The sequence below is a fragment of the Pantherophis guttatus genome, chromosome 3 (genome assembly GCF_059756535.1).
Source record: "Pantherophis guttatus breed Tessera chromosome 3, ASM5975653v1, whole genome shotgun sequence".
NCBI lineage: Eukaryota > Metazoa > Chordata > Lepidosauria > Squamata > Colubridae > Pantherophis > Pantherophis guttatus.
The window spans coordinates 146986964-147009710 of NC_142065.1; the positions used below are offsets into that span (position 1 = coordinate 146986964).

The 22747-nt window shown below is 37.7% G+C and overlaps 1 protein-coding gene across 1 annotated transcript in view; it reads right to left on the bottom strand.

The window, feature by feature from the left end:
• The window catches only part of LOC117672473 (uncharacterized), a 201825-nt gene that overhangs the window by 88366 nt on the left and 90712 nt on the right, over positions 1 to 22747 (bottom strand). The window contains exon 10 of the mRNA XM_087890311.1: positions 12191 to 12312. Within this exon, the coding sequence (XP_087746437.1) occupies positions 12191 to 12312 (122 nt within the window). The remainder of the gene's footprint in view (positions 1 to 12190; positions 12313 to 22747) is intronic.

The following is a 22747-nucleotide window of genomic DNA, read 5'->3' on the forward strand; positions in this document are numbered from 1 at the left end:
CTTGTCCTATCCTAAGGTGCTTTGAAGAATAAGTTGACCCCCTTTTCTCTGTGACAGCCCTACAAGTACCTGAAGATAGCTAATGTCACCACTAATCCCTTCTTTTTTTAAAAAAAAATTGATTTATAAGCCGCCCTTCTCCGGAGACTCAGGGCGGCTTACAATGTGCTCAGCAATAGCCTTCATCCTTTTGTATATTTATACAAAGTCAGCTTATTGCCCCCACAACTGGGTCCCCTTTTTGTTAGATATCTTGTTCCCTTAACCATTCATCATATGATTTAGTCTCCAGACCCCCTTATCATTTTTACTGCTCTTGTCTTCATTCTTTATAGGGTCTTAGCATCTTTTTATATTTGGTGACCAGAAATTGGACACAATATTCCAAGTGTGTCCTCACTAGTGTAGTATAAAGAGGTAGTATCTCATGATCTTGGTACTATATCCCTCTGTTGATGAAGCTTAGGACTGCATTGGCCTTTTTGGCTCGGGTTTTCAATAGCATCTGTTCTTTGCTATTTAAAATCTTTAGGCATTCTGAAATTGGCTGTTATAAATCTTTGATATGGTAAACTGGATCTTAATTAGCTTCTTGGCTCCTAGCTCTGGAAACAGTGATTATCATCCTCAGACCTTAAATTTAGTTATACCTTAATGTTCTTACAAGACACAAATTATCTAGATCAGTTTTAAAATAAATACCAATGTTATGTATATGATGAATGTGATGGCATTCCAATGCTATGTAGCAGTACTGAAATAACTGAACTGCTAACAAGTTCAGTTAAGTTTCAGTTAAACAAGGTTGTAACTCCCATCAAGTTCAAGAAAATTGGGCATGCCCCATCTAGTTCCTACTGTAACTCATCGAGAACGGTGAGCAAAAACATTTCACTTTCTAGCCCAAATAGCATTTGAAATAGGCAGTGGTGAAATGTAAGATTTGTTACTACCAGTTCTGTGGGCGTGGCTTGGGGGGGTAATGTGACTGGGTGGGTGTGGCCAACTTTTTTTTTTTACTTTTTTAAAGCATTTTTTTTACAACCTATTCGGGCGAATAGGTTGTAAAAAAATGCTTTTAAAAGGCAATAAAGGTTTAAAAAAAGGCTCTGAGGATCACAGCTGTGGCGCTGTGAACTTTAAAAGCAGGAAGTAATGACAACCGGGTGGGTGGGTGGAGCCTCGTGCCACCATCATGACCTGTTCTCAGAACCATCTGCCACAATCGCTACCGGACCGCCTGATCCGGTTCGAACTGGGAGCATCTCACCCCTGGAAATAGGCCTAGATCAGGGGTGTCAAACTCGATTTCATTGAATGCCACAACAGGGTTGTGTTTGACCTTGGGGGTCCAGAGTGGGCGTGGCCAGGGTGGGCGTGGCCAGCTTGATGTCACTCATGTCGGGGGTGCTTGAGCTCCTGAGCTCCGTTTTTGGCTGGGACAGAAACAAGCTCCATTTTTAGTGGCAGAGGCACTGTGAGCCAGTCATTTGCTGTTTCCAGGCCAGATATAAGCACTCTGCAGGCCAGATCTGTCCCGCAGACCTTAAGTTTGACACCCCTGGCCTAGATAGTCTTCTTCTGCAGGTAGAATTGAGAGGCCCCACTTTTTTCAACTATTTTGACCAGAGTTGGCATTTGACTTTTTTTAGAAATGGCCTAGAATTATCAACTTGTTCCAAATCATGTTTTTATAAAAAAAATCACGATTGCTTTCTTTTAGAAGGGAATATTCTCCAAATAAAAACAAGCAATATTTACTTTCCTTCACCATGAGGGTTTTAACATTAAATAAAATAATAAATAAATGATAAATGATGACGTTGTCATCTAAGTAATTCTATTTCAGCAGCACTGTGTCTACACATTAAGACAAAAATTTAATAGCCTATATATTGTGCAAAGTGAAATGTACTGTAACTGCATCATCAGTTATCTGTTTCAGTGGATGTTTGAAATCTGCGAAGCAGCTGAATCTCCAGATTGCCGAACGTTCAGGTTTCTGCCCTTTCTTCATATAAATTACACATATCTTCAAATTATACTGCAGAATCTCTTTCCAGCAGCTTCGGGATATCTGAAATGTATCTGTCATGTTATATTGGATTTTAGACAGTCAGCTCCATTAATTTTGGTCACCCCAGTCTCTGTTTCCACAACTGCATCAGCAAAATATACAGGCTAGGGCCGATTAAGTTCTTCCCAACACCAGCTCTATTCAGAGCATTCATTTCAGTGGAATCCTTGACAGCAGACAATTACAGCAACAAATAAGATGTTATTATTGAAGGTGAGAGAGCCGGTTTGGTGTAGTGGTTAAGGCATCAGGCTAGAAACTGGGAGACTGGGAGTTCTAATCCTGACTTAGGCATAAAGCCAACTGGGTGACCTTGGGCCAGTTACTCTTTCTGCCCTGGGAAGCAAGAAATGGCAACCCACTTCTGAAATCTTGCTAAGAAAATTGCAGGCCATTGTCCAAGCAGTTTGTCAGGAATCAAAACTAACTCAAAGGTATCAAAATAACTCCACACTATATGCACTTGTATGCAAAGAATAAAATGATGATACTATAAACCATCCAGGGAGAGAGTAGGCAACAAAAAGTAGCATCAGAGATTACTGATTCACAAATGACAATCACAAGTTGAGACAAAGGCAACAGAATAAATCAGGGATGTCAAGTTTGATTTCATTGAGGGCCGTATCAGGGTTGTGTTTGACCCTGTGGGGGGGGGTGGAGTGGGCGTGGCCAGGGTTGGGCATGGCCGGCTCGACATCACTCATGTCGGGGGCACCTGTGATAACCAGAGTGCTCTGTCAATGAAAACGGGCTCCTGAACTCCATTTTCAGCTGTGACGGCCTCCTGCAACCCTCTGCCAGTGAAAACGGAGCTCAGGAGAACTGCATGTGGCCCTCCCGAGCTCCGTTTTCACTGGCAGAGGTACCACAAGCCAGTCCTTTGCTGTTTCCAGGCCCTGCAGGCCAAAACTAAGCACCTCATGGCTCCAGGCCTTGAGTTTGACACCCCTGGAATAAATGTTAGCATCCTTTGAGTGTGTTGCTAACTTTTTAGACCTATCTTTTAAGATCTAAATTAAATTAGATCACTTATTAATTTTCTTGCTACTTTAGCCATAAATCTGTTCAAACGATACCATTTCAAACAGCAGTTCAGCTGAAACTGTAAAACCTTTTAAATAAATCCTCAGTGTAAACGAAATGTTAAACAGAGAATCAGAAGAAATCGTAAGATTTTTTTTCCCCCGAGCAGCCAAGTTTAATTTCAAATATTTTTGTACATCCAGGCAATTATTTGCTTCCAATGGATAATTCATTCTGCTCCCTACTTACTCAGTGTAAAATCAATCTCTTCTGTTTGTATGACATAAACAACAAGCAGTTTCACAGGAATGAAGCAAACCATATGTGAAGGTGTTTAAAAAAGCACAACAGGGAATACACTGTGCAAAGAAGCATCTGCATTTATTTCAATGTCAAATCACTTGTGTGTTATAAAAAAGGAAAGTTTATTGTTTTTATTAAAAACAAAGTTGCTACAGCTGCAGTGCTTTTTAATTAACTCTTAGTTTCCCTCAAGCTCTGCCATAGCTTTATCTGGGAAGGCAAAACTAAGGCCTTTTTTATTAGCTTTGCTCTGTTGCGAATGTAGCCCAGATTTTACTGAACTCGGCCACAGAAGAATCAATAGACAAATGAATTCATTGACGTTAAGCATGTAAAGTGCCAAGTAAGTGGTCATGAGACAGTATCATGACTGAGGCTACAGGGTGTAGTAAGAGGTGTGAACTTTCTCTCTCACATTATAATATATAGCTGCCCAGAGTTACCCTGTGGTAAGATGGGCAGCCAATAAATTTAACAAACAAACAAACAAACAAACAAACAATTCAGAGGGCTCAAGCCCATATCCTAGGGGACCGGGAATTTTATAATCATATCATTCTATGGCAAAACAAATATATTTTTTTAAAAAAAATTCTGTTGGCCAGTCAGTGGGACATACAATTGGAAGCAGGATGCAGAAGGAGAAGACCTGTTGATGTGTTTACAAGCCCCTCCCCCCAAACAGACAAATTGTGAGTGGTTCTTTTACTGAGCTTCCATATTAAAACTCTGAGGACAGCTCCCATCCCTGATCTTACTGCTGAAGTCCAGACAGCCTTGGGGCAGCATGTATAATGTGATGCTGGTTTCCAGTGTGGTTGATTTAAAAAAAAAAAAAGGATAAGACAAACTCATGGAAGTCATGTGGAACAAGGCTGTTAGCCTTGATTGCAATGGCACTACCTCTTAAGGTCATCTGATAGGAGACCTGTAGAATTCCTTGGATAGTTCTTGGCCACTGTGAGAACAGATTGATGAACTGGAAGGGCCAAAAATCCAATCCAGCAGCACACTGATTATGTACTTATGTCAACATGCTTTTCTGCCAATTCCAGGATGGGAGATATATATATTATGGAAGCATATAAAACTGATAAATAAAAAACAAAATAAACAAATAGAGGTGTCCTGAGGCAGGACTATCATATTAAAACTGCATATTTATATTTTTTAAAAAATAATTTTATTAAAGATTTATTAAAGATTTGTATTAAAATTTAAAACAATAAAAATTAATACAAACAAAAAAAGTAATAAAAAGAAAAGTAGAAGGTGCAGAAAAGAAAAATAGAAAGCAAAACACAAAATAAAAATATAATAAAAAGGCAATATGTAAAGAAGTGGCTTCCCCCTTCATCACATGTGTAAACAATTTTAATAACTTATTAACTTTATTAACCTCTTAATATGCTACAAATGATCTCTTCTTCCCATGTCTCATCTCTTATCTATAAAAAAATCCACAAGGAATCAACATTTCAGTACTGGTATCAGCAAAAGTCCATCTAGGGTTATCAGACATAACATATCTATTTTAAACTTGATTAAATAAACCAACTTTCTATTCCTTTCTTTTATTTCTTACAAACTTGATTTTTAGACTCTTCAAACAATATCTTAGAACTTGATTTCTTACATTTTTTCTTTGGCCCATTTCACAAAATCTTTCAAAGCTTTTACAAGCTTCTTTGGAAATCCGACATAGAATCATTAGTCAAAACATTTTCTTTCATATGTTATTTGTATTTATCTTTAATTATTAAATCATTAGTTTCTTTTGTATGGCCAGTGTAATATCTTTTTTCATTTCATTCTTGTAGCCTGTCAATTTCAAATCAGTCTCGATCATGTCAGGTAATATTTGATCCTCTTCCATAACATCTTTAAAATATAGTCTGTCTATAGAGGCAAACACTCTTAAAATTAACATCTGAGTGCATTGTTCAAAAATATTATTTAATATGCCCAATGTTAAAGTATATTGCTTCATTCTGTATTAGCATGTCAAGTTTGAGTGTTCTTCACCTTTAATTTTAATCTTTAATTTCTTCTAGTTCACTCGAATGCCTACTTTTTAAGGTCCTATCTTATTATTTTTCAAAAAATTCAAAACAAAAACATTTTTCCATGGGAGGAATTCTTTATAATTAATTCCAAAATCTGATTTAAAATTTATCAGGATCCTTACACCATTTGTAATTTATAAAATCAAAATTTTAATCACCCTTTTATTGTTTATTCAAAACAAAGTCCTTAGCCTTGTATTTAAAATTTCTTTTGCTGAGGACTGAAGGAAACTCACCCAGGGCTACACAACTTGTCTGCCCAAAGGTTCTGAATGACTGAAAAGTAGTTGACAAGCAATTTCCGAATGTGATCAGAAAAGGAAGTATGCAAACCTTGTGTCCTTTCAAAGGTTCAAACCATGGTTTCAGAAGGATGGCTGAATAGCCATAGCTATTCCCTCATCTCTCAGAGAACTAAACTTCCCAGAGGCTGCTGTTTTGTGGTGTCCTTACAACTGCCCAGAGCACTTGTAGGTGATGTCAAGTTTTTCCTTGTCTGAAGAGGAATTATGAAGAGCCAACTGACTCATCAGCACTTCATTCTGCCAGAGTTGTCAGCTTCACATTTCATGGAGCTGTCTTCAGTTCACCATTTCTTTCTCAGAAGTCCAAGACTACATATTTCTACATAATGTTGAATGGCAGCAAAGAGGTGCAGAAAACTGATGGCTTTATTTGAGGGCTCTACCTGTTGTTCCCAAAGATTTCTTATCAAACAATAGCTTCTATTGTTAGGGGCATGCAGGAGGGGAAAATATGCCATAGATACTATCCCAATCATCTAGGGTTATTTCTGCTATCTGACAACAAAAAAATAAAATGTGCTCATACATTTAATTTCCCACAGAATTGATCCTGTCTCAAATCCAGTTTTGACCAGTATTTTGAATATGGAATCTGTTACACTCAGGCAGATTTCTTTTTTGTCCCATGGCATGATGGCTTTAAGATTAAACCAATGTTGGGTATAATTTATGATTTTTCCTTAAAATCACTGAGAAATCTCAAGATGTTCATTTTCACGGGGCATTTTGAATTTCACCATAAGGAAATCCATTTACTAAAAAATGTACCATTGTAACATGAAAGACAAGGAAAGTTCAACTTTCTTGCCTTCTAGCTGGAGCAAAAATGCATGAAGAAACAATAAATGTTTCCCCTCTTCATATCGTTTTAGTTCTTTTTTATTTGTTACTTGTTTCCAAAGTATTCCCAACAGTGAAGGAACTCATACAGGAATTTACTACACATGGTATGGTGCTTCTCCTGTACTGTGTGCAAAGGCATTTACTCCAGCCTGATCATGCTTCATATCACCAAGAACAATCCTTTGATACAAGCCCACCCCTGAGTGTTTCTCAACAGCTTTGTGTTCATGTCAAGATTGAAATCATCTTATTTGTATTCAACATTACTGATCTCCGACACAATTCTTGGATCTGTGTGTCCTCCAGCCTGGCCAAGACTGGCAATCCAAGATATGTAGAGGATATCAAATCAGGAAAGGCTGAAACACCCTTTGAAATAGTTGGATTACAAGAAGTGTCCTAGCAAAATTATATTTTTTACTCAATTTTAACATGGCTATTTAGTTGCTCTATAAAATAGCCTTGGAAAATTACATAAAAAGTCTTGGCCTAATAATGAAAATGTAGGCAAGAGCTACATATGACCTGTATGTCTATCATCAAGAACAGGGCTGTCAAACTCCTGGCCCGCAGGCCAGATGCATCACATGCTGGCCATGCCCACACCCATTTTAGCAAAGGGGGAAAAAAAATCCCGATACATCATGTGTCGCCACGGTGACGACATGAGTTTAACATTCCTGATCAACAACATGGAAAGCCAATGTAATTACTAATGGAAAAATGGGGAAAATGTTTCCTTATTCTATGTTTTCTGCAGTTATTACATCAAAAAGTTCTTTTGGTAGAGAAAAACATTTATAAAGATGAAATTCACATGTCGTAGCTTGCAGTCTCAACAGGCAGAGCAGGCATGCCATTGACACATGAATTCCACAAAACCAAAAGCTAAGGATGATTCAGCTGTAAGAGCAGTAACAATGCTCAATTAAGTTTGATTTCTAAGCACATCCATAGAAAGTCTAGTTTTTAAACATTACACTATTAGGGCTTATGATGTAGAAATTACAGGAGCTACATTTTCAATACATGTAGATTCTAGAATGATCAGCTTGGGAAACGCTAATGGTCAAAAACCATAATATGTATTCCATACAGTACTTTTGTTCTATTCAGGTTATACTTGTCTAACATTGAATGGACACCTTGGTCCTATGAGCTGGTCAGTCAAATTACTTCCTTTCATTTTAAGGAGGATATAGTGACAACAGAGAAAAATAAAATAAAAATAGACAAATACCATGTGACCATTTATACACAAAGTATATATATACTTTATATATATATATATATAAAAGGGATTTTATATTCAGGGGAATTCAAAACTTCTCGGGTTAAGATTTAGCACCAATATTAGCTGTATTGATTGGGAATTTTGGAAGATGGAGTCACACCACCATATTCGGGAAAGCTGATTTAAAGCCTTGTTCAGTTGGGTCTCTGGGTCTTTTTATAGCATTTTATGAATAATAGCATGATGTACTGAGACTTAGTATGGTAGTTTGTGAATAATAGCAACTATTGGCAAGAATAGGAACAATACTTCTTGAAAAAATATTTCTTGTCATTACCTCTCCCTCCTGAAAAAAATAATGTCTCAGGAAAGCCATATCTTAAAATGTATATATTACATGCTCATTTCTTGGAATATACTGTATATAAATTTACAAGGTGAAGATAGAAGGCTACCAGGATGGTGAAAAAAAACCAAACTATTTTCAAGGGAACTCTAAGCTAATGATAATTAATGTACTACATGCATAACTTTGAAGATGGATGGTAGTACAGTATTTTGTATTAAATAGATTTTATGGGACTTTAAGAGTTTATAAAAAGGCTGCCCCCATAAACGATTTACAGTTCCAATAAAAGATCAAGGAAATTGTTCAGATTGCATCTCAGAGTATCTGAAACTCTTATTTTATGGAAGCCTGAAAACCTCCATACCTAAAACTCCATTAATTTCTTTTATTATTTTTTGTCCTTAATCATATAACAGAATATATATTTAGAGATGAAATCTAACAGAGAATATCTAAGATTAGAAGAAAGACTGATCCCTTTGACTCAAAGTTAAAATAACTTGGAGGGTAGAAAAAGAAAGAAAATAAATAAGATTAAGCTAAGCCGCTTCTCCGACCAAAGTCCTTCTTGACATTTATGCCTGCAATATCTATCAAGCCTAGTCAAAATTGATTAGGGAGGACAGAGATTGAAGACAAAAATATCTTGAAAGACTCAGAATGAGGTACCCTGTTTTAAGGCCCGCCCATTTGATGTAGTCACTGCTTCCATCAAATGTACCCAGTTTTGTATGTCTATTTGTGCAATAGCATCACTGTAGGAAGATCATTTCATTAATACAAGGAAAGGTATATGTTTTGAAGAGAGTATATTTGGAAATACAGAAGTCTGTTTTATACTGGGTAAGGAAATTTGTCCAACCTCCTAATGATTCTGATTGGCACCAGCTCTTCAAGATCTAAAGTATTAGTTTGTTAATTGACAGCTTTCTATCTCTTTATTACTCAAGGATGACAGAGATAGTACTGGTGATCTTCTGCTCCACAAGTAAGCAAGAAGAGTATGGGCAGACTATCTATTTTATCTTTTATTATTTTAAAAATAACTTATTTAAACTACGACCATGCAAATCAGTAAGCAGCTATTATTATTTACATTCTTTTTTGAAAATTTACCCCCTCTTTTTTTAAAAAGAAAGAAAGGAAGGAAGGAAGGAAGGAAGGAAGGAAGGAAGGAAGGAAGGAAGGAAGGAAGGAAGGAAGAGAGAAAAGGTATACTTCTTCAATGTATGCTTGTCCTTCTTTCAGTGAAAGTCTCCTTTTACTGGAGTTCCCCACCAAAAGAGGAAAATGTAAGATGCTAGGTAAAGGTAAAGGTTTCCCTTGTCCAGTTGTGTCCAACTCTAGGGAGCGATGCTCATCTCCATCTCTAAACTGAGGGAGCCAACATGGTCTGAAGATATTCCTGTAGTCATGTGCCCAGCATGTCTATATCCTGAGGCACATGAATGTTGTTATCTTCCTAGCGAAATGGTATCTTCTCACAGAAGAGGTACTTTAGCATGAGTACCTTTTTGCATGCTTTTGAACTACTAGGTGGGCAGGAGCTGGAGCAAGTAATGGGAACTTCCTCCATCATGCAGAGCTCAGGTCTCAAACCCGAGTGTAAGCTTTCCAGCTGACAAGCTCAGCATCTTTAATGCAGGCCCCTCTTTGCTAGGATGCTCTGGCATCCACCTGATGGAATGAAACACCACTAGAAAAGAAGACAGCTAAAGGGGTCACTACCAGCAATGATTCCTAACCATGGAGTGGTATGAAAGTTGTGAATGAGAGCCTGAACTTTTGAAATGCCCTATTGACCATCTACTAAGGGTAGCAGTAGAGACTCTTTAGATCAATCTCATATAGCAATTGTATATTACCTTCTAAATGGTTGGACTGGCAGGTTTCCAAAATGGTGCCCAAATGTTATGTCACTGCAATGAAAATCAGAAGTCACTAGGCCTGGGGGAGATAGATAGATAGATAGATAGATAGATAGATAGATAGATAGATAGATAGATAGATATAGATGTGTGTGTGTGTGAATGTGTATGTATGTGTATGTGTAGATAGATAGATAGATAGATAGATGTGTTTGTGTATGTGTATGTGTATGTGTATATGCATATGCATATGTATATGTATATGTGTGTGTGTGTATATATTAGAGTATATATATTACAGTATGTATGTATGTATGTATGTATGTATGTATGTATGTATGTATGTATATATATATACAGCAATATATATATTACTGATATATAAAATCTCAGTTGCAAATAGTCTCTTTTAATGGGTATTTGTAATTCATATTCTTAATTTTGTCTTGCTTTGGTCTACGACCATATATTTTCATAACTTGAATTGAGAGCCTAATGGGCAAAAAAGGAAGAAGTAACTCTGAAGAAAGCAATGAACAATATCCACAGCGATTAAAAGGAGAATTAAAACTGTAAGTCGGAGAAGAAAATCAGGAAGGTCTTTGTTTTCTTTGTTGCTGTTGTAAATAATCAGCTCCAACTTTGGAGACCCTTCTTAAAACTTTTAGGAGAGGGGAGCATATGGTCCATAAATTGTATGCCTTTGCATTAGATTGTACTAATCCACTCCCATGAAAATCCACACTACATTTTGTCTGTAACTCTCATTTGGACAAATGGGAGAATTGGGTCAGTCTGAGCCAGGATTGGAGGTAAGAAGGAGAATTATGGCTGAACAAAGTAAATGGCAACATTAAAAAAAAAGAACAAAACAATCCCAATAAAATCCTTCTTTCATTAAAATTCGCCTATCCTCCATCATTAATTTAGTATTAGATTCAGGGTTGGGCTGCTGGGGGTTCGCAGCTGGGAGAACCTCTAGCTAAGATTCTGTGCAGTTCAGAGAACCCCCAAATCCCACTCCTGGCTGGCCCTGCCCACCCCTGCCCTCCCCTCCCAGGAATCCCCATGTGGCCTGTTTTGGATGCAGGTAAGTGCAGGGTGTGTGCGGAGGCTTGGGGAGGCTTGGGGAGGGTGAAAAAGGGCCTACCGGAAGAGGGCTTCCGGAAGAGGGCCTCCGGAGGGCCTCCAGAACCTGAGGAGACTGCTTTTGCCCTCCCGGAGGCTCGAAGAAAGCCTCTGGAGCCCAGGGAGGGCAAAAATGCCCCCCATGGTGCAGGAGGTCACCATGGTGCAGGAGGGCACCTGACTAGGCCACACCCACCATGGCCACACCCACCCAGCAACTGGGCAGAGAACACCTTGCTAAAATTTTTGAAGCCCGCCCCGATTAGATTCTGAAGATAATTTTAATCTTGCTCTTAAGTGAGCCACATAGTACCAGTAGAGGCTGTTAGAAATATTCCAGCCCACACACATCAGCAGTACTCATCTAGGAAACAGGGGCTGGGGTTTTAGGGGAGTGGGCACAAGCAGGATGATATCGAACAATTTAAATATACAAATGTTGTTACATTGCAGAAGCATTACATAGTTTTTGTGCCCTTCTCCTCTTTTCAAAGTAAAGTGAAAATTACTTTTGCAGTGATTATCTATTTTGAATGGCTTATGACGATTTCTTAATAGGTGGTGGAAACACTTTTGGGTGAAGATGAAGGAGAGAATGGAGGAGGCAGGAAGTTTTATCTGAAAACCCCAGGCAAAACTGAAGAAGGCAGATTATAAAATTAGGATTTGGCAAGAATATTGTGGTTAGAACTGTTACTCTAGCAGCTACCCTTTTCAAAGAAGTGCCCAAGGGCCTTTAATAACCACAAATGGCCAGGAACTCATTTTTATGGCTTATTCAAACGGCATCACTTCCAGCAACAGGAGAAATGAAATGTATTTTCTGATTCTTGAAATGATGAACAGCTCTGGTACTAAATCACCACTTGTTTCAACTGTCACGTTGCCTTAGAAAGTTTTGCCCGTATTTCTCACCATCCCAAACACATTTTACATAGTTCTCCACGAACAAACAAACAAAAAATAAACCGCCATACATAGGTTTGCTCACCACACAGAGAATCTATGTTTCTCCAATTCCTCCTGATAAGACCGTAATACTCCATCGTCAGCATCAAGTCTGATCTTAGAACCGCTTTGCACAACCACATCATTTGGATCGCTCTTCTTCATCTAAAATTAACATTCATAAATAACATTCCTGAAATAGCTGAAAATAGCAAGCAAGAGATCTTAGGACTCTTACTCAAATTGCCTATTTTTAGAACGACTATATTTGTTCAAAAACAATCTTGTTCATTCTGCAACATGTAGGATTTTAACTGATAACTACCAAGGAAATTTCATTAGCATTGATTCCCACACTTTCATCTTAGGTCTTGCAAGAGTGTTGAATTCATCAATGTTACATTTCAATAGAAGAGAATATATGTAGCTCAGGGTTGTACTTTGGAGTCCTTTGTGCTCTTTCAACTTGGTTATTTGCTTGCAGCTGTTTAATTATCTGTCTAAGTAATATCATCAGTGCTCATATGGGTTGCTGCCTGTTTATACACAGTCTGGTAGTGCAAACTACTGTATATAAACAGGGAGCAAATCCCCTCAGTCACAAGCACTGAGAGCACCAAGGATTCCCCAATGTTACAGTTAGCAACAGCATTACCACTTAGATTTGTATACCACTCCACAGTGCTGGAGTGGTATAATCTGGATCCTCATTTTACTGACCTTGGAAGGATGAGTCAACCTTCAGCCAAGTTAGCATCAAATTCCTGGTATGAGGGCAGAGTTTGCCTGCAATACTGCATTCTAACCACTGTGCCACCATTTTAGGCTACAATTGCTCTAAGACTATCTAAACTAGAAGTGTCAAACTCGTGGCCCATGGGCCAGATGCGTCACGTGCGGGCCACACCAACGCCCGGTTTAGTGAATGGGAAAAAAGTCACTATATGCCACATGTATGCCACGTGACGATGATAAGGTGAGTTTGACACCCCTGATCTAAACCATTAGGGAATAAGTTCCTGGTGGTTTGACTTTGTTACCTGGTCAATTTTGCTTCAGAGCAGAACTTATCAAATGGATTTATGTAAACATGGAATTACATTTGCTATCTGAGAAACTTTGTATAAATTATCTGAATGCACCTGGAAACAAGAGTAAATAGAATGAGTAAAGACGGAGTAGTACAGTTGAGAAAAATCTTGTTTGGTAGTATTATGTTTGCAACTTCAGCTCTCCTCTACAGTGTTACCCATGTCTAATAAGTATTATTCCACCCCTGCCATTTTTGTATATGTCCCTTGAATAAAATTATGTCTTCCATAAGTGTATATTATTATTATTCTCTTTTATTAATTAAACATGAAACTCAATCAACTGAACATTTAAAAATGTATCGTAAATATTATTGACTGGCACTGATGGTTGATAGAGGTTGATGCCAGCATCCTAGGTATCAATCAAGGGTCTTCTTAAAATGTATGATGTTCCAAGTAGCGCAGTTTTTTGCAGTTCTGCTGGTGTTATTGCAGGAAGCTCTAATTTCTTGATGTATTTTGTAAAATTCTTGGACATGGTGCCAAGTGCCCTGATGACAATGGTATCACTGTCACATGTTTCATCCTTAATTGAGTAGTTTCGATGGCCAGGCCGCGATATTTCGTTATTTTTTCTAGTTCTTTTTCTTCAATTCTGGCATCTCCTGGTACAGCAATATTGTAACCTTCAGTTTTTAACAACTGTGATATCTGATGTGTTGTGTTCTAAACGACAATCTGTGTTGTGGTATGCCAGCAGCCCGTGGAGCTAGCAGCGGAGTCGGACAGTGAGGAGGCTGGAGAGGAACATGGGCCAGTCCTGAAGTCTGGGGAAGGCCCGGATGAGGGCTCTGCGTCGGAGGCAGAGATGGGGCCAGGGCCATCTGGGAGTGATGCGTGGACTCCGGAGCCTCTAGAGTCGGACAGCAGAGAGGCAAAGGAACAGGAGGAGCCTGTTCCTAGTGCATGCATGCACAGAGCTGCCAGAAGGCAAAAACAACTAAAAGGATGACTCAGGAGTAAGCCAGGAGATGTTTGGCCCCTCCCATACAGCTTAAAAGAGCAGCAAAGGCTCTTGGGCTCTTTGTAGGAAAGCAAACATTGCTAAATCTGTTTCCAGTCAGCATCTCTTGTTTCTGAACTTCATGGGGCTTTGCCAAGAAAGGCCTTTGGCAGGGTGCCAAAGAAGATAAAGGTTTGTGATAAGCCCGAAGGACTTTTTCTGAAGGAGTTGTTTTGGAATTAATTTGGACTAAGCTGGGAATGAAGTAATTCTCAGCTGTTATAATAAAATAGGTTTGTTTGGGACTAATTGTGTCTTGTAATGACTAAGTGAGCCTAGGTCATAACAATCTGTCTGTATTCAAAAGCCCCATAGGATCTTCACCTTCTCATCTTTATTATTATTGTTGTTGTTGTTTTGTTGTTATTGATATTATGGTTTGTCATACTGTCAGCCTCATATTTAGACTAGATTTGGGAGTTTTATCCTTCCCAAGGACCTGGGATAGGCAGATGTTCTTTGATGGTGCTAAAGATATCCTTGCAGGATGTAAAACTGCCTTTTGCAATTGACTGGCACCATTGTAATGCCAAGGGCATTAGCACCATTGCAGCCAATGGTGTTCAAGTGGTGCTTCCGATGCTTTGAGATTGGATTGCATCCAAGGCACCTATTACTATTGGTACTACCTTTGTTTTCTTTTGCCACAATCATTCTACCTTTAATTTGCAGGTTTCGTATTTTGCAATTTCTTCCTGTTTTTTCTCTTCTAGTCTGCTGTCTCCAGGTACTGCCACATCCAGTATCCAGACTTTTTCGTCTTTCTCACCAACAGTTGTTTAGGTCTGGGGTTTTATGTGGCAGGTGACTGCCTGTTTGAGTTCCGTAGTCCCAAAGCATTTTAGCTTCTTCGTTTTCTATTACTTTTTCTATTTTGTGGTCCCACCTGTCTTGCTTGCAGGCAAATGATATTTCTTGCAGATATTCCAATGTGCCAAAGTTGTTACTTTGTCATGCTATTATTTCTAGGTGTTGTGCTATTATTATTATATTTCTAAAATATAAGTATAAAATGGATGCATCTTTTTTTTCCCCTTGCCTGTTCCCCTAAGGTTTTCTAATATCCATCCCAGTAATAGGCCCTGCAACTTAGGCAGTGGCAGTGTGAAAAGCCTTTGTGATTTCGAAACAGATTCACCTGTAAAGTGCAGATACTGAAGGCACACGTTGCGTAAGCATCTGTATTGTTACGCTGAAGGTGCAACACAGAAAGGCATTAAATGGATTACTGTATACATGAACATCATTCACTGGGCTTTGTTGGATCATGCACATGACTCAAAACCTATTCAAGTCAGAGACAGGAGGGTGTGGTTCCAGGAACCATTTTCTTTCTCACAGTGACTGCATGGGCAGAAACATTTCGTGCCCTTTAATAACAGCACATTAATAACTTAATTGCATGCAGCACAATGCTCTGATCAGCATCAAATTCAATGTCACTGCTTTACTCTTCACACAAACAAAAGAGCAGAAATGGCAGCAATTCGGCTGAGATATAGAAGTCCCTTGGATGGCTCTAAAAATTATTCTTCCTCTAAATGTATCCTATGAAGACTTTTCTTCCAACAATGGTGCTTTGCTTTGCTTGTTTGTTTTAAGTAAATAGTAATGTACTTGGCTCAGCCAAAATTAAGCACAATTACGTTTCATTGAAATCAACTACACTTCAGTCCTTTACATATCTAAATCTAAAACTGTTTAGATGAATGGGGAAAAAAAATCACTGAATTAAAAAATACCTTCTAGGTCAATCTTCAATAACTTAACACCCAATTTCAATAAGGCTGTATAAAACATTCCCACAAGGCAGTGGCAATCACTTTGGCACTGTTGTCAAGAAGGCATGGACATGCCCGTCACTTTGGACCTCTTAAGTCCCCCCAAAAGAGTTATGCCTCCCCCCCCTTTCTCATTGTTTTCCTTAAAAGAGAAAACAGTGCAGAAAAATGCTATTTTTTCTTGGCATCACTGAAACTCTCTGGGTTCCAGAGACCACAAAAAATAGCTCAGTGGGTCTGGATAGCAGGTTATGGCATTTTATTCTTAAAGGCATGCATCAGGCAATTAATCTATTATTTGATATACTGCCTCTCTACCACTGTTTAACTAATGTTGATGGAAATAATCCAATGTTAAAAAGAAAAACACTATAAATTATCTTTTTCCACAGATGTAGTCATATTTTAATGATTAATGTAATTTAATTTAATATTCATAATATGAATGTGTTAGTAGAATAATGGCCTTGCAGAGAGTACCAGGAATAAAATATATTTTAAGCCTTTGTCAGGTAAGTTTCAGGATAAATTTGAGGCTGAAGGCACAGATTTTATAGTTATAATTTTAATATTATGATTGACTTGCTATAGCAAGGAGGGCATAGGTTAAAGAATTAGCCAAGACTATCATTACACAATGATGAATGATTGTCAATATGCAAGTACATTTTTTTCTATCTATTAATCTATCAACCTCATATATGGGGATGTCAAGCTGCAGATATGCAAGTTCCAAGTCAAGTTAAAGCAAAATAGGGGGTGGGGGAATCCAACTGTTTTCCATGGTGTTATCTTGAGCATAGGCTTCCATTTTTAAAGAGTACATGAGAAATTGCTTTGAAGTCCTGAACTTCATTGTTTGGAAAGCAGAGGAATTATGGAATAAACTTAAATAAGTTGTTAAATATGAATGTGAAAAGAGGGTGCCAAACATGAAGAAACAGAAGAAAGCAAACTCAATGTCAGAACTAACAGTCAAAATTACTTAGAAGAGAATAAAATCCAAAACCAAGAAAGACAAAAATCTCAGAAAGGATCTTAACGAATTATTCAGACAACTATTAGAAGAGACAATTAGTAATACTACAACATCTACAAAAATATGAGAGATGAAGAGACTCATGTTTTTAAAAAAGAAAAGTCTTCCAAAAGATTCCCATACTCAAAAGGAGGGTTCCAAGTTTGAAATGACACAAAAGAAAAACAATGAATAGATAGTACCTGGTTTCAAGAAGGTCAAACAAAAATGGAAAGAATATGCTGAAATTCTGTAAGTAGACATGTCAACTTCCAAGAGAATATCATTTAATTAGATGCACATCTAGTACAGAAGCTGAGATCACCACTCTGGTTATTACCAAGTCAGAAGGCAATAAGAATTGATGGAATATTTATAGATATATGAACAACAGAGAAAGAATTAGTTATGATCAAGATATACCAGCAAAACTGGAGAATGACATGGTGACTAACAGATTGTAAAACACCAAAGATCAATACTAAAGGACGTAGACTTAATAGTGTTTTAACAGTGAAAACCATTGTGTAATATTCTTAACTTTATATGCTAGAAAAATAATGCTTAGGCTTATGCAATGCAGATTAATACCCTACATGGATGCCAATTGTTCTAACTGGCTTTATAAATGACCATAAAGCATGAGATGTTATTGATGATGCATTCTGGATAAGTGAGAAAGACAAAGAATATTTTTTTAAAAAGTCAGTAGGTGCTAAATGGCCTTTGATTGTGTTGAACATCCTTAGAAAAATGGCAATTCCAGAACATTTCATTTTCGTCATGCAAGAATTAGACACAGGTTAGGAAACCACAATCCAGACAGAACAAAATGGGATTGGTTCCAGGTTAGAAAGCAATGACAGAAGGCTACCGTATTTTTCGGATTATAAAACACACCTTTTCCCCTCCTAAAAGGGGGTGAAAATTTGGGTGCATCTTATACACCAAATGTAGCCCTGCCCACCCACTGGCCCCCATCCTTTGGCCTCTGCTTCCCAGCAATTTACCTCCTTGCAGCAAGCAGCAAGAAGAAACAGCCTATTTCAGCTTCAGCACAGCCTAATTAGCACAAGTTGATTGTCCCTTGGATCAGCCTCCTGACTCTCAGCTATTTCAGGCTGCAGGGATTGCCATTGCCTATTGCTGTGCGGGCCTCTGCTGCTTGCTGCAAGTAGGTAAATTGCTGGGAGCAGATTTTTTTTCTTGTGCTAATCAAGCTGTGCTGAAAACAAAAACGAAAGTAAAGCAGGCTATTTGCTGTTTGCTGCAAGGAGGCAAAATTGCTGGGAGGCAGAGGCAGAGGCAGATTTCTTTTTCTTTGGTGTTTTCCTCACCAAAAAAGGTAAGTGCATCTTATAGTCTGGAGCGTCTTATACTCTGAAAAATACGGTATATACTTTCCCCTTATTTATTCAATCTTTATGCAGATTATATATTGAGAGAAGATGAATTGAAAGAAGATGAATGCGGTTTTAAAATTGAAGGTAAAAACACCAATAACTGATGACTATGTCAATGACATTACTCTGATACCTGAAAATGAATATTTTCTGCTCAAGGAATATTCCCAGTGAAGTCCTTGGAAAAGATATTCAGATGCCAGGATGTGTACAAAGATCAGAAACTTGCAGACAATGATCATCCCTGTGACATACAATGAAAGCAACTTGATTCTGAGGCAGGACAGAAAAAATATTGATCTTTTCAAACTTGGGTGTTAGACATGATTTCTGAGAACAACATAGATACCCAAGAAAACAAATGGGTCTTTGAACAGAACAACATATCTTACTTGAGGCATAAAGGACCTTTAAAAAGTCATCATATTTTGGACACATTATTCAAAGACCTAACTCACTTGAGAGGTTTATGATGCCAGGAGTAATTGAAGGAAAGAAAAGAAGATGACCAACAGTTAAGATGGAAGGTCTTAATTTTATTTGTTTGTTTATTTATTAAATGTATTTGCCATCCATCTCACCACAAGGTGACTCTTAATTACAGCAGTGATCCATTGTGGGAAGACCTGAGCGATCAAGTTGGGGAGAGATTACCATAGGAAAAAAAAACCCATTTAGCTACTTGATCTCTAAGAGCTGACGTTGATTTGATGGTACATAATAAACTAATAAAAATTGAAGATTTGAGGAGAAGAAAATAATTTCTAAGCAGCACTCTATGCCCAGGGAAGGATTAACATTTTGTTAATGTGTGTTACAAAATGTTATCATTACTCAAATGATGTAAATTGACATGTTGATGTTGTTTTTGTATTTGTGCCCATTACAATGAAGTTTCACAGAAATCTGTTTTCTTCATTTCAGAGGAGAAAAAGCACTTCAGTAGACCAAGTTCCTGTCTTCTGATTAAGAAAGGAAGTTTTCCATGTCATCCTTGACCCCATAGGGGTTATTTCAACTAAAGTACCACTGGCTGCTTTTCCATGTATGAATGCATGCAGTGGTAGGATTCAAGTAATTTAACAACCGGTTCTCTGCCCTAATGATTTCTTCCAAAAACCAGTTTGCCAAACTGCTCAGAAAGTTAACAACCGGTTCTCCCAAAGTGGTGCGAACTGGCTGAATCCCACCACTGAATGCATGGTATGCATTTTTGCTGATGTGCTCTTGCCTAGGAAGCTGTATAGCACATAATACTCTGATGGAAATGAAAGGATAAGAAGGATGAAAGCATCCATGTGAAAAGCTGAAATGAAAATAAATGTAATAGCATTGTTTAATCATTTTCTTGTGAGTTGGGTGACTTTAATTTGTGGAGGGCCTTTTTTTTTTTTTAGCTTGTATTCTTTCCTTTATTTTCTGTATCACTGAGCTCATTACTTTTAACTCTGGATAGATTTCCTAGTAGAATGCAGTGTAATTCTTCAACAGCCATAAACAGTGAAGAGTTGCTTAAATTAAAGATCAATAAAAAAAACAGAAGGAAAAAAAGAAAACGGGTCATAAATAAAAGAAGGGGAGGCTGGCAAAATGCTGCGCAATTAAACACGATGAAAATCTAAAAATGAAATTAAATTTGGTTGTGATACATTTGCCATCCTTCTCTTCAAGACATTTACCACAGAATTAGAAGGGATTTTTCCCCCTGTAATTTAAATGTTAAGCGGCCAGATGTGTGTCTTATGCTTGACGAGTTGAAGCTTTGCATTATTTAGCATATTAAGATTCACAGAATTTAAAAAAGGCTCCCTTTATTGCCTCAAGGCTCTAATTAAGTAAACCTTAGCTTGGTACATTTAAAACTTCTTTTTTTGGGGGGGGATTTTTTTTTTCTTTTTATACTATCTATAGGCACATCAATGCAAGAAATATGGATAATACTTAAGATGCTACCGGTTCTCTTTGGCTCGAGGAATTAAACCAATTTATTATTTCAAGAAGATCTTAACGGGCTCAACAATCAGAAAGATATCTAACATCTTCAGACTATTTTTTTTAATAAAAATGTAATAATCATTGGGGTTTTTCATAAGTAGCAGAAAGAAAACATGTGTTATAAAATTCTGTGTAAAATTTCCTTTAAAGAAAACAAGGTGAAAGGCATACAGTAGTTTGCTTTTGCTAAACTCTTTTTATAGCATTTTTTAATTGACCACAATATGCTATACAGCGCTAATTAGATGCCCTCTCAACTACAAGATGATGGAAGATGAGTTGGAACAGCTGCACCGGAAATTGTAATTAAAATGAAAATCTTACTGACAAATCTGCAGACAATTATATACTGTATTCAAACATAATCATTTCTATTGACCATTTTGTTGTAACTGTTTTAAAAATGAGCCCACAAAATATTACCCCTATCCATTCTATCATTTTCAAACTTCTCATGCTGAAGATTTGTCTCCTGTATCACAAAAGGAATATCCCACTGAGTTAACAAATGATACATCTAGTGTTTTTAATGTTTTTCTACATCTAGGATATTTCTGTTACTATAACCTTACCCAATGGAAACATGAGATTCCATAACTGGTTCTGAAATCTATCATATCACCCTGTTAAGACTCCAAGTTATCATCTGGTTTTATCCAATCTTCCTCAATTTGATGCTGTTCAGATGTATTCAGTTATAATTCCAATATATCCTAATCCAAGGAGATTAGCAGTTCAGCACATTTCGAGGAAAGATGCCAGATACTCTTAGATAGGAATTTAAGTTACAAATAGGGAACCTCAATAAATTTCTGAATCTCTACTGAGGTCTCTATTTCCATATGGCATTGAAAGTGCATCTTTGGGCACAATGAGGCTATATCTGCTGAACTAAACTCCTCATTGGTGACAGGAAGGGCAGCCAGCCTGTAAGCACTCAGCTCCATTAAGTTGCCCAGACTCCACCCCTCAAGGGATTATGGGGTCATTAAAAGAAGAAGAAGATTGAAAGTGCATTTTTCTAGAGTAGAAGTATGAAGATTTAAGCCAGGGGTAGGCAGCCTTGCTAGCTATATGTTTTGTATCAACAAACCCTTGCCATTTGCCATAATGGAGATCACTTGTGGTGGTGAAGGAGAAAAATCAGTTTTTTATATATTTTGTTTCTTTACTATATCATTATTTTTTATTTTTTTTATTTTCTGTACTTCCCCTGTTTTCTTTATTCTTTTATTTTTCATAATGTGTACCGTATTTTCCCGAAAATAAGACCCTGTCTTATATTTTTTTGAACGTTGAAATAAGTGCTTGGCCTTATTTTTGGGGATGTCTTATTATTTTGGAACATGTGGAGCAAAATGGGGATCCTCTTGCCATCTTACCTAATTTCCAGCTCTGTCTCCCTAAACCTAACCAGAGGAAATGGCGGGGACCGGCTGCGCATGCATTTAAATATTTTTGGGGTGGGCTTATTTTCGGGGAGGGCTTATTTTCAGGAGGGGCTTTTTTAGCACATACGCTCAAAAGCCCGACTGGGCTTATTATCAGGGGATGTCTTATTTTAGGAGAAACAGGGTATCAGTTTTACCTTTTTAATTATGTTTAATAAAATTACTTTAAAAAAAAAACTTTAATCCATTTTAAATCACCCGCTATCATCCTGTTCCCACTCTTTTCTCCATTCATGTCTATCAATTCTTTTGTCTTCCTTGCCAGCATTTCAGTCCCAGTTTCCCATGAGAAAGTTTTTCTCTATGAGAAAAATGTGCCTCCTAGCTTATGTCATCGTTTCTATTACAATTCTGACAGATTATTGATGAGAAAGCTTGGAAGGGAGTTACGGAATCAAAATGCAGAATCTGAATGCACCCACTGGAAAAGCCCTCTTTGGCTAATATAATTTTCCTTCTGCATTTGTGGTGCAGTAAAGTCAACTCTTTCCACTCTATGGCCTTAAACTTATCATAAGCACAGCCAACAATTCATAGGTTTCACCTTGACAAGCAACCTGCCTGTTTCTGTTCTCTGTGGAAATTAAAGCATATTCACTTTAGCCAGACAATATGGAGCTGAAGGCAAATATATGGATATTGCTCCTGCTTCAACATCTACATTTGAAATTGGTATTAGAGAATTTATTAATAAGTTTGTTGATTGATCATAGTAACCTATTAAGAAATCCAGTGCCGGCTTCCGGCAGTGACGACATCGTGAGCGGGGTGAAGAAATGGCAACTGCCGTCTCTGGAACCCAAATATTCTTTAATAGAAGCTCTTTATGAGCTTTTCCGATCCCGTAGAGATCGG